Source organism: Desmodus rotundus, chromosome 1, assembly GCF_022682495.2.
Source record: "Desmodus rotundus isolate HL8 chromosome 1, HLdesRot8A.1, whole genome shotgun sequence".
Classification (NCBI taxonomy): Eukaryota; Metazoa; Chordata; class Mammalia; order Chiroptera; family Phyllostomidae; genus Desmodus; species Desmodus rotundus.
Window position 1 is genome coordinate 89082754 of NC_071387.1, and position 12845 is coordinate 89095598.

General features: G+C 33.4%; 1 protein-coding gene across 1 annotated transcript in view; it reads left to right on the forward strand.

The window, feature by feature from the left end:
- Positions 1–12845, forward strand: part of LOC112304812 (phospholipid-transporting ATPase ABCA3-like) — a 328364-nt gene that overhangs the window by 19875 nt on the left and 295644 nt on the right. Inside the window, exons 3-6 of the mRNA XM_053925911.1 lie at positions 4788–4911; positions 5209–5461; positions 8303–8430; positions 11720–11861. Coding sequence (XP_053781886.1) covers positions 4831–4911; positions 5209–5461; positions 8303–8430; positions 11720–11861 — 604 coding nt within the window. The 5' untranslated portion in view covers positions 4788–4830. The remainder of the gene's footprint in view (positions 1–4787; positions 4912–5208; positions 5462–8302; positions 8431–11719; positions 11862–12845) is intronic.

Genomic DNA, 12845 nt, shown 5'->3' on the forward strand with positions numbered 1-12845 from the left:
GATATGGACATTTTAACTATGTTGATTTTTCCAATCCATAAACATGGAATATTTTCTATTTCTTTATACATTTTTCAACTCTTTGAAAAATGTTTTGTAGTTTACAATGTATAGATCCTTCACATCCTTTGGTATATTTATTCCTAGGTATTTAATTTTTGTTGCAATTGCAAAAGGAATTGTTTTTTCTATTTCTTTTTCTGAAATTTCATTGTTAGCATATGGGAATGCAATAGATTTTTGTACATTGATTTTATTAACAACTTTACTGTATTTACTTATTGTTTTTAATAGTTTAGTGGAGTCTTTAGGGTGTTCTATGTAAAGAATCATGTAATCTGCAAAAAGTGGTACTTCTTCATTCTTATTTCATATGCCTTTTATTTCTTTCTCTTGCCTGATTGCTCTGGCTATGACTTCCTGTACTATGTTGGAAAAAACAGGACATCCCTGTCTTGTTCCTTATAGGAAAAGCTTTCAGTTGTTCACCATTGAGTATGATATTAGCTGAAGGTTTGTCATATATAGCCTTTATTATTTTGAAGAACTTTCTTTCTATACTCATTTTATTGAGTGTTTTAATCATAAATGGATATTGTATCTTGTTGAATGCTTTTTCTGCATCTATTGAAGTTATCATTATGATTTTTGACCTTTATTTTGTTAATGTGGTGTATTACACTGACCAGTTTGCATATGTCGAACCACCTTAATGTCCCTGTAATGAGCCCCATTTTGTGATATGTTATTTTTTAATGTATTGTTGAATTTGATTTGTTTGTATTTCATTTAGAATTTTTACATCTGCTTTCATCAGAGATACTGGTCTGTAGTTTTCTTTTTGTGTGTTATGTTTGCCAGGTTTTGGTGTGTATTATGCTGGCCTCATTAAATGTGTTAGGTTCTATTGCCTTTTCTTTACTTCTCTGGAAGAATTTGACAAGGAAGGATATTAAATCTTTGAATATTTGATAGAATTCACTAGTGAAGATATCTGCTTCTGGTTTTTACTTTTTTAGGAGATTTTGATGGTTGTTTCAATTTCCTCACTGTTAGTTGGTCAATCTAGATTTTCCAGTTCTTAGTGATTCATTTTAGGAAAGTTATATATTTTCAGGAACTTCACCATTTCTTCTAGGTTATTGAATTTGGTGACATATAGTCTTTCACAGTTTTCCTGTATGATCCTTTGTTTATCTGTGGTGTCTGTGGTAACTTCTCATCTTTCATTTCTGATTTTATTTGAACCTTTTCTTTTTTCCTTAGTGACTCCAGACAGAGGTTTGTCAATTTTATGAATCTTTTCAAAGTACCAGCTCATTATTGCATCAAATTTGTATAATACTTTTGTTTTCTATATCATTTAATTCTGCTCTAATATTTATGTCCTTACTTCTGCTGACTTTGGACTGCTTTGTTCTTTTTCTAGTTCAAGCTATAATATTATATTCGGTTGTTTACTTGGGGTTTTTATTGTTTTGACAGAGGCCTGTAATGATATAAATTCCCTATTATTACTGCTTTACTGTATACCAAAATGTTTGATGTTGTGTTGTCATACTCATTTGCCTCTACATATTTTTTGTTTAAGCAATTACATTGTTTAATGCATGAAAAGCAATAGGTTTGCTATGAAAAATTTATCTAGAAGTTTTCTATATTTAACAACCATAGAATTGTCTATGAGAAGAAAGATAAAGGCAAGCATGTCTGAACTAATCAATGAAAATCTCACAAGGGACACTTACATAGAAAGTAATAAACTGTCAATACCATTTAAACTTATGTACAAAAATTGATTATTCAAATTAATTACTATAAATATATGATAGCCATTATGGCTTTTTTATTGTCAATATGGATACTATTCATCGATTATATTTTTTCTACTTTCAATACATCTTATTTTATTTTTTAAGTATATTTCATTAATTATGAGTGTTGTCCCATTCTTTTTTTCTCCCCTTTAACCCATTACCCCCATTCCCTCCAGCATCCCCCCCATTAGTTCATGTCCATGGGTCATACATATAAGTTCTTTGGCTTTTCCATTTCCCATACTATTCTTAACCTCCCCCTGTCTATTTTGTACCTACCATTTATGCTTCTTATTCCCTGTACCTTTTCCCCCCTTTTACTCCCTTCCCCTCCCCACTGACAACGATCCATGTGATATCTATTTCTGTGATTCTTTTCCTGTTCTAGTTGTTTGCTTAGTTTGTTTTTGCTTTTTTTTTTTTTAGGTTCAGTTATTCATAGTTCTGAGTTTGTTATCATTTACTGTTCATATTTTTGATCTTCTTTTTCTTAGATAAGTCCCTTTAACATTTCATATAATAATAGCTTGGTGATGAGGAACTCCTTTAACTTGACCTTATCTGGGAAGCACTTATCTGCCCCTCCATTCTAAATGAAAGCTTTGCTGGATAGAGCAGACTTGGATGTAGATCCTTGCCTTTCATGACTTCAAATACTTCTTTCCAACCCCTTCTTGCCTGCGAGGTTTTTTTGAGAAATCAGCTGATAGCCTTATGGGAACTCCTTTGGAGGTAACTGTCTCCTTTTCTCTTGCTGCTTTTAAGATTCTCTCTTTGTCTTTAATCTTGGGTAACGTAATGATGATGTCCCTTAGTATGTTCTTCTTTGGGTCCAACTTCTTTGGGACTCTCTGGGCTTCCTGGGCTTTCTAGAAGTCTTATTTCCTTCATGAGACTGGGAAGTTTTCCTTCATTATTTCTTCAAATAACTTTTCAATTCTCGCTGTTTTTCTTCTCCTTCTGCCACCCCTATAATTCAGATATTGGAACGTTTCTGGTTGTCCTAGATATTCCTCAGCCTCTTTTCATTTTGGGGGGGTTCTTGTTTCTTCATTTTGTTCCAGTTGGATGTATATTTCTTCCTTTTGTTCCAAATCATTGCTTTGAGTCCCAGTTTCCTTCCCTTCACTCTTGGTTCCCTGAATATTTCGTTTTATTTCATTTTGGGTATCTTTCATTTGTGTTTCGTTTTTCAACCAAGCTCAATCAGTTCTGTGAGCATTTTGATTACCGGGCTTTACATTCTCCATCAGATAGATTGGCTATCTCCTCATCACTTAGCTCTCTTTCTGAAGCTTTGCTCTGTTCTTTCGTTTGGGCCTTATTTCTTTGTCTTGGTGTACCTGTTAAGTTGTAAGGGGTAGGGCCTTAGGTTTTCACCAAGGCAGGGCAACCCTCCTTGCTGTGCTGTGGCACTGCCTGTGTGGGAGGGGCCAGAGAGGGAACAATGCAGCTTGCCTCCTCGGCTCTAGCCCACTTTCCAACTAACTCTCATGTGAGACTGCAGGTTTCTCCCACTGCAGCAACCACTGTAGTTCACAGTCAGTTCTGAGTCTTAGTTCCTCATTCAGGCAGCCCCGCCACCCTCACGGTCCGCCACCTCACCACAGGTTCTTACCAGTCTGGTTGTTGTGTTTGACTGTTTCTTTAATTCCTTGGTTGTTGGAGCTCCATGTAGTTTGATTTTCTGGCACTTCTGGTTGTTTATTGATTTTAGATTGGTTGTTATCCTCATTTGGTTGTGCAAGGAAGGGTTTCTGCCTATGCCTCCATCTTGGCCAGAACTCAGTTTTATAATTTTCCATGTACAGATCTTTTACCTTTTCGGTTAAGTTTACTTCTAAATATTTTATTGCTTTTTGCGCTAGTGTAAATGGGATTGTTTTCTTAATTTCATTTTTATTTATGATATTAGTCTGTAGAAACTCAACTTATTTTTCTGTGTTGATTTTGTGACCTACAAGTTTGCTTAATTCATTTAATTAGTTCTGTTAGTTTTATTAGTTCTAACAGGTTTTTTGTGGAATCTTAAGGGTTTTATGTATATAAGATTATGCCACCTCTGAGCAGAGACATTTTTATGTATTTCTTTCTGATTTGGGTGTATTTTATTTCATTATCTTGAATTATTATTCTCATCAGGACTTCCAGAACTATTGAATAGAAATGACAAGTATGGGCATCTTTGCCTTGCTTGAGATCTATGAGGAAAAAGCTTTCAGTTTTTCACTGTTGAATATGATGTCATTGTGGGCTTCTTATGTATGACCTTTATCATTTGAGGAAACTTCCTTGTATATCTAATTTGTTGAGTGTTTTTATTATGAAAAGGTGAATGCTTTTTCTGTATCTATTGAGATGATCATATGACTTTTATCCTTCATTCTATTAATGTTATATCACATTTAATGATTTTCATATACTGAATCATCCTTGCATCCCAGACATAAATTTTACTTGATCATGATATGTTATTCCTTTAGTGTACTGTTGAAGTCGGTTTGAATTTTTTGAGGAATTTTTATCTTTGTTTATCAGGGGTAGTGACCTGTTGTTTCTTTTCTGGATATCAAGCTACTTAATGGTGACCACCTAAAATGAGTTTGGAAGTGTTGCCTTCTCTACAACATTTGGGAGATAATAATAAATATTGTTATTAATTCTTATTTAAATATTTGGTACAATTTACCTGTGAAGCTATGTGGTCCTGGAAACTGGAACAGGAAAAGGAAAAGTCAGATTCTGGATAAATAGAACCACATCTTATGTTATTTCTTTATCTATTATATTGTGTTTTAAACATGTTGGAACTTTATTAGATACTAAGTGTATTAATAGAAAAATAGAAATGATATAGTTGTCTTTATTTCAAATACGTAGTTATTCTTGCTGTCAATCTTTAAATCCAAATACAGAGAAAATTAAGAGAAAGAAGTAATACTGTTATTTGCTTGATCTTTACATTATTAGGTAACTTAATATTACAAAACCTCTTCTCCATACCTGGAGTTGAATGTACACTCTTTGTACAAGAATGGATTTGTTGACATTCAACCAGTTTGCAGTGCTTCTCTGGAAAAATTTTACTATAAAGGTAGGTAAAAGCACTAATGAAAAGTAAATGCCCATTTGTTGCGTTCAGGATGTGTGTGTGTTTGAAATATCAATTTCATGTCTGTAGGTAGCTCTTACATATCTATAAAACTTAATTAATAGTATAGTCTGACTTAAAAGAAGGTTGGTAGTGGAAAGGAGAGATGGTAAAATAGAGTCCAGGAAACACTGGCTTTTCCAGAGTGAATTAGCAGAAGCTTAATATAATAGAGCTATCCATTGGCATTGAATGTGTATTCCTAAGTTAATTAACACCATCTTTTTGTTCCTCTTCTAGAGAAGGCAGTTCATTAATTTAATATTGGAAGTCTTAACAGCATTGGTGTTTCCAATGTTGCTTTTGCTATTCCGTGCGCTTACTAATATAAATGTTATTGGATCTCACAATTTTAATCCTCAACCCATCAGTAGTCTGCCTTCTTTCCTCAAAAATCCTGAAGAGTGGGAATTGATTTACGTGCCTTCTAATATTAATGTGGTAAAAGAGATCACTGAGAATATGAAGAGGAATTTAAACATCAGTATAAAAGGTTAGAAATTAAGGTTTTCTGTAAAACTTATTCTTAAATTGTTTTTTGATAGAGCTAAAACATTTTAGAAAGAAAGAATAAAGTTGAAGGAATTACACCCCTCAATTTTAAGACTTATATTGTAGTTATAAGTGCTATTGGTGTAGGGATAGACATGTAGATCAAAGAACCTAGAGACAGACCTACACAAATAAGTCAAAATATTATTTTGTAATGGTACAAAAGAATTCAGTGGAAGAATAATCTTTTCAACAAATGTGCTGAACAGTTGGACATCAATAGATAAAATAATAAAACCACACCTTATGTAAAAATTGCATCAAAATGAATTGGATCCCAAAGTGATAAAACATTTGGAGAGAAAAAATTTTTATAACTTAGGAGTTAGTTGAAGAATTCTCAGACATGACAACAGATGGATTATCCATGAAGGAAAAAAATGGATAAACTGAATTTCTAATATATACTATTATTAGTGGTTGCTCTTGGAGTCAAAATATGCATACTTAATTTTCACACTCTAGTTAGAAGTAATATTTTACCAGTATATCATAATGTCAAATGATTACCAGTATATAGTTCCCTTTATATTTTTCTCTTTATGTTGTAGTTTTCAAATCTACGTAAGTTGAAAACTTCACCAGGAAAAGTATAATTCACACACATATAATTAAAAACTTAAGAAAACTATTTACCCAAATATTTACCATAGCTGTTGCTCTTCCTTCATTCTCGAAGTTCCAGGTTTTCTTTTAATATCATGTCATTTCTTTCTAAAGAACTTCCTTTAATAATTTCTTAACAGCAGGCCTACTAGCAATGAATTCTGTTGTTTTCCTTCATCTGAGAATGCATTTATTTTAACTTTATGATCTTGAGGATGTTTTCATTTGGTATAGAATTTTGGATTGACAGTTGTTTCTTTTCAACATTTAAAAAATATTTGCCACTTTCTTCTGACCTCCTTGGCCTCAGGGGAAAATTCGTCAGTCATTTCAGTCCTTGCTTTCTTACAGACAATGTGTCATTTCTTTTCAGTTGCTTTTAAAATATTTTGTTTCTTGTCAAAAGTTTGATTATGATGAATCTGATCATGGATTTATTTTGGTTTATTCTAGTATATAGTTCACTGAGCCTTTAGAATCTGTAAGTTTCTTTCACCAAATTTGGAGAATTTTCAACATTTATTTCTAAAAGTTGTTTTTCAACATGACCTTATTTTTCTTCTCCTAGAACTATGATAATATCAATACTAGACGTTTTGCATTGTCCCAGTGGTCTTTGAAGTGCTCTTCAACTTCTTTCCAATTTTTTCTCTCTTTTTTAGAGTAGTAAATTTCTTCGGATCTATCTTTACTGACTCCTTCCTCTGCCATCTCCATACATCTAGCAAGCGATAAAATTGTTGTTTTTTAAAAGCAGTTTGAAGTGATCTCCAACCATTGATTTATCTTATTTTTTTTTCTTAACGGGAGGGGAAGGGAGAGAGAAAGAGGGATAAAAACATCCATTGGTTGCTTATTACACGCACCCCAACCTGGACCAAACCCACAACCTAGGCATGTGCCCTGACTGGAAATTGAATCATCGACCTTTCACTTTGCAGGACAACATCCAACCAACTGAGCTGCATTGGTCAGGGCTATCTTAAGTTGTTTTTAAAAAGCTGTTTTAATGCACATACCATACATTCACTCATTTTAAGTATATAATAATTTATTGGCTTTTAACATATTTCCAGAGTTGTGCAACCATGACCACAATCAGTTTTAGAGCATTTTTATCACCAAAAATAAGTCCAGTAACCTTCAGTCATGACACCACAATTTCCTGTCTTCCCCAGGATCAGGAAAACACTAAGCTATTTTCCGTCCCTATAGAATTGCCTACTTTAAATCTTTTATTTATTTAATTCTTTTATTAAGTACTTTTGAATTTTATTGTTGTTCAAGTATAGTTTTCTGCCTTTTCCCCCCCACCCCTCCCCACCACCCCAACCATCCCCACCTCCCTCCCCTGTTTCCACCCCCCTTGTTTTTGTCCATGTGTCCTTTATAGTTGTTCCTGTAAACCCTTAACCCTATTATAAACCTTTTATATAAATGGTTTATATACAAACCCTTTATATAGATTTTGTATAAATGCCATATGTAATCTTTTGTGACTGGCTTCTTTCACTTAGTATGTTTTCAAAGTTCATCCATGTTGTAGCATGTATCATTGCCTCATTCCTTTTCATTGCTAAATAATATCCCATTGCATGGACATCCTGCATTAGATGGCATATCCTTTGTTAAGTTGGTGGGTTGTTCCATCTTTGGGCCATTATAAATGATACTTCTGTGAATAGGCATCTTTTAGTTTTATGTAGACATGTATTTATACTTCTCTTTAGTATATACCTAGGAGTAGAATGAGCACCTCATATGGTAACTCTATGTTTGACTTTTTGAGGGACTGCCAGGCTTACCTAACTTGTTGTACCATTTAAATTCTGGTTCAACTTTTCAACACCCTTACCAGCACTTGTTATCATCTGTCCTTTTTATCATAGCCATCTCAATGGATGTGAAGTGATATCTCATTGTGATAATGATTTGTCTTTTCCTGATAAGTTACTTTATATATGTTTTATAATGATTATTATATAAAGCTGTAGTAGAACCTTATAAAAAACCTAAATTGTTGTGAACCCTAAATACTCATTAAGTGCTTTTGATTACAATATTTGAGAAACTGTGTGTAAAAATTTATAGTATTTAGACAGGCTTTTGTCTATGTAAAGTAGTGCCTCTCCTCTCAGACAATCTTACTTAGGTGAATAATTTTCCCGCTCTACAGTGCAAGGCTTTTCTTCAGAAACTGAGTTTGAGAGGTATGTGAAATATGACTACAGATCTCACAAAGTGCTGGCTGCCATTATTTTTGACAATGACTTCAAAAACAGCAATGACCCTCTGCCACTTCAGGTGAGAAAGTTTTATGTAAAGTTTTCTAACAATTGCCCTTTCAGTTTCTGGAATTTTAATGAATTTGATATAACTAACCCCATTTTATAAATGAATAAACTAATTTTTTCCAAGGTGAAACTACTCATATACAGTAGAGCAAGAATATGAATCCAGATCTGAGTAACCTTAATCTTAATTACTGCATGATGCAGATAAGACAAGGATTGCATCTTTCATACACGGGGCCTTAGATTTATGACAAACTTTGAATATTCAAGCAATGCTTCTAGCTCTTCAAAGCATGGTACAATAAATAAGCCTAATACAGATGCATCTTCAGAAAACCAGACATGGAAAAAATCCTCTTTATTTGAATGAAACACAGAATGTAATTTTTTTCATAAATCTCTAGGGAAAACGCTGAGGTTCGTCCCCACTGATTGAGAATTAAGAAATTCGTTGGCATTGAAAATCCGATGATAGCATAGCCAACGGGAAGGAGAGAGAATGACAGTGGTTTGAATTTGGTATCTCCTTTGGAGATGTTATAGACAGTATATCCTGACTCTGGTGGGAATAAATGGTCAATTTATAATATGTAGACATTGAGACAAATTCTGTGTTTAGAATACAGATACTTGTCAGTAGAAGGCAAGATTAATAAAACCACTAATGGAATAGTACATGTTATTTCTGTGTGTCCCATCCTTTCATGACTGTGTTCTTCTGTGTCAACTTCCTTCCATTTACTGAGTCAGAATTATCCATATGGTGATATGGATTGAGGATCAACAATATACATTGGCTCAAAGTATCTTCAGTGCCATTTCACGTTTCATTCTTATCACTGATTGACTGTGCTTGTGTCTCCAAATATTTGAACTAGATTCCTGAAACCGAAACTGGTTTCAGGCAGGGGATTGGTGGGGTGGGGGGCCATGGTAGGGTGAAAATGTAGACAACTGTATTTGAATAACAATACATTTTTTAAAAGAGAATTTTCTAACAAAAAAACCATGAAAAACTATTATCATTATACATCAGGAAAATGCAAATTTAAGCCACAATGACATACTTCTACCCTTCACTAGAAAGGTTAAAATTACAGTCTGACAGTACCAAATGTTGGTGAGGATGAGAAGCCACTGTTGGTGAGATTGTAAAGTAGTATGATCACCTTAGAAAAATGTCTATCATTTGTTTGTTCAAACAAAACTAAACACATATCTACCCTATATGATTCACTAGTTGCACTCCTATGAATTTACCCTAAAGAAAGGGAAACATATTTTCACAAAGAGAATTTTGCAATATTCATAATAGCCAAATATTGGAAACAGTCAGGTATACATCAACCAGAAAATTAATGCCCTCTGTTATATTTATACTTTGGAATATTGCTCACTGGCAAAAAACCTCAGAAGCATCTTTCTAAATGAAAAGAAGCCTTATGAAAAAGAGTACAATACTTGTGAGTTTTCATTTATGTGAAATCTACAACAGGCAATATTAATCTATGGTGAAATCAGAAAAATTTTGTCTCTGAGGGAATGTAATGTATCAACTGGAAAAGATCATGAGAGAACTTTCTGGGATGAGGGCATTATTCATCTTGTAAGTGGTTTGGATTATAAAAACTTCATTTGTCAAAACTCATGTACAGTTAAACAGATGTACAGTTAAGATTTGTACATTTTTCTGAGGAAATTCCATACTGTTTTCCATAGTGGCTGCACTCTTTTCTATACCTGAAACTAAATCAAAATGATATTGAATGCAAACTGTAATTGAAAAAAATTAATAAAGAGTTAAAAAAGATTTGTGCATTTTATTGTATGTAAATTTTACCTCAAATAAGAACTATAAAGTACTAGATTCTAGTAAATACTAAAGTATTATTGTGGAAGTATACTGATGTCTTCAACTTCCTTTGCAATCCATCCAAAGATAAATGTTTTGATATTATAATTACACAGGTATTATATATAAATGTATGGTGATATATACTTTTAAGTTAATATATACTATATAGTATAAATTACATATGTATATATACCTCTTTTTCCTTTTTATGCACAAGGTAGCATACTTGTTAGTAAGTCTCCTGTAGAATATAAATCTATTCTTGACATTCTTTGATGCTGTAGCTACATTTCTGCTCTTTCAGTCACCTCTATATGAGACTCTGGGGGAAGAGATGTGATCTTTCCTGTTGGCTTTCTGTCTGCCTGTAGTTCCTGTAAATGACAGCCCAGCAATATTTTCTTTTTTTGGCAGTAGCATTTTCTTCCCATGATAGTAGCCAAATAAAGTTTGCAGATTGTCCAGTGTTTTTCAAATCATCCTCATCACACCCTCTCAAAGATAACCAGCACTAGGCAAATGGAGCTGCTCAGAAGTCTAGGTCCCAGTCCCAAAGGATCATTTTTTCATGCTCTGAAACAGAGCACTAGCTGACTTGTGCAGCCTCCTCAGAAGTTTGGTTTTCAGCCCCATGGGATCTCTCACTTAAGTTTATGATTTTTAGTAATTCCAAACTCTTGTTTTTGTTCCATTAGTCATAGGGCTTGTAGCTGCAGTCTGCTGTTATTACCTGATATGTTAGAATTTTCCTACCCTTTCAGTTATCTAGTATGATTTCTATTTTCTGACTATACCTTAAACAGATACATAGCTCTCTATTGTGTAGAGGTACTATAGTTTATGTAGTCTCCTCCTATGTATGAGCAATTAATTTCAGTAAGTTTCCACCACAAATAATGTTACAAAAAATCTGTACATACATTTTCTTCATATTGTTGGAGATATATATTTCAAATCTTTTCCTGTAAGTCGGATTGCTGAAAGAAACAGTAAATGCATGTGTAGTTTTGTTAAACGTTGCCAGATTCCCCACTGCAGTTGTGCCATTTTTCATCCCACAAACTGAATTAAAGTGCTTGTTTGTTTGTAGCCTTGCTAACAGAGTATTATTAAGCTTTTGATTTTTCCATGTGATAGGTAAGAAAAATACCTCTGTCTTTTTAATTTTCATTTATTTCATTGCATGACATTGAGAAACTTGTCATGTATTTATGGGCCATTTGTATATCTTGTTTTTGTGAACTGTCTGCATTTTGAGAGAACTTCAAGTGTAGATATGATTGGAGCATACAGTAAGCTTGGGGTCACTGTCATTTCCTGCCATTCAGCATTACTTTGACATTAGATGAGTATCCTCTTTCAAATCACATGGTTTTTCTTATGTCTTAACTTTATTTCTAATATTTGCTTTTCATTTTGTTTGTGTTCCTGTTGCTACTTCTAGGTAAAATATCACCTGCGTTTTGTTAGGATACAAAGGACTACCTTGTGGCCAGACTTGTCAGGGTGGAAAACAGCCTTGCTCTTTCCTATCTATCCTTCTTCAGGCCCTAGGAACCCAGGTGACCATGATGGAGGAAGTCCTGGTGAGTGGATCCTTAACATACTTATTTTATTATCACAGTTGCATATGAACATATACATATATATGGTTTTATTTGTATATGTACATATATAGTTGTGTGTATATATAATAAACTTGTTTATTCTTAATTTGTGGTAATTTAAAAAATTAAATTTATATTCTACCGAAACAACTCTGCAGTCCCATATATTTGGCAAATGTAATTTATACACATACATACACACACATCAATGTCATGCTTTATCTTCTTTCAAATTTTATATCAATATATCTATCTTTATGTAGTTGTGGTTTAGTGTTGTGCTTTCCAAATGCACACATTTTCATTCATTGACATCATTTGCCCACTCATGTCTATATATCATTTTATCAATTTAAATGTTTTTACATCATCCAGAGGGGAGGGAGGAGGGGGATAACAGGGGAAAGAATGGGAAGAGTCAAGTCAAGGAACATGTATAAAGGACCCATGGACAAAGACAAGGGGTGGGGAGGATTGAATGTGGGAAGTGGGTGTGAGTAGAGAAGGGAAGGGTAATGGGGGGAAATGGGGACAATAGTAAATGAACACCAATAAGAACAATTAATAAAAAATGCCAATCAGCTGCACACTTAATAATGGTTAAAATGGTAAATTCTATGCTATGTATGTTTTAGCCACAATTTTAAAAAGAAACAATTTATAAAATAAAACAAAAAGAAAAAAAAGCCCTGTTGGTCAGGAGGACATAACAATTATAAATGTTTCTGCATCTAATAATAGAGTTTCAAAATACATAAAGCAAAAATTGACAGAATTAAAGGGAGAATTTGGCAATCCTACAATCATAGATGAAGACATTAATATCTTCTCAGCAACTGATGGAACATCTAAAAAATTATAAGACATACAACTTATGAATAACATTTTCAATTTCCCTGAACTAATGTTTGTAGAACAAATACTTAACAGTGGTTAGATACACTTTTTAAAGAGGCACACAGT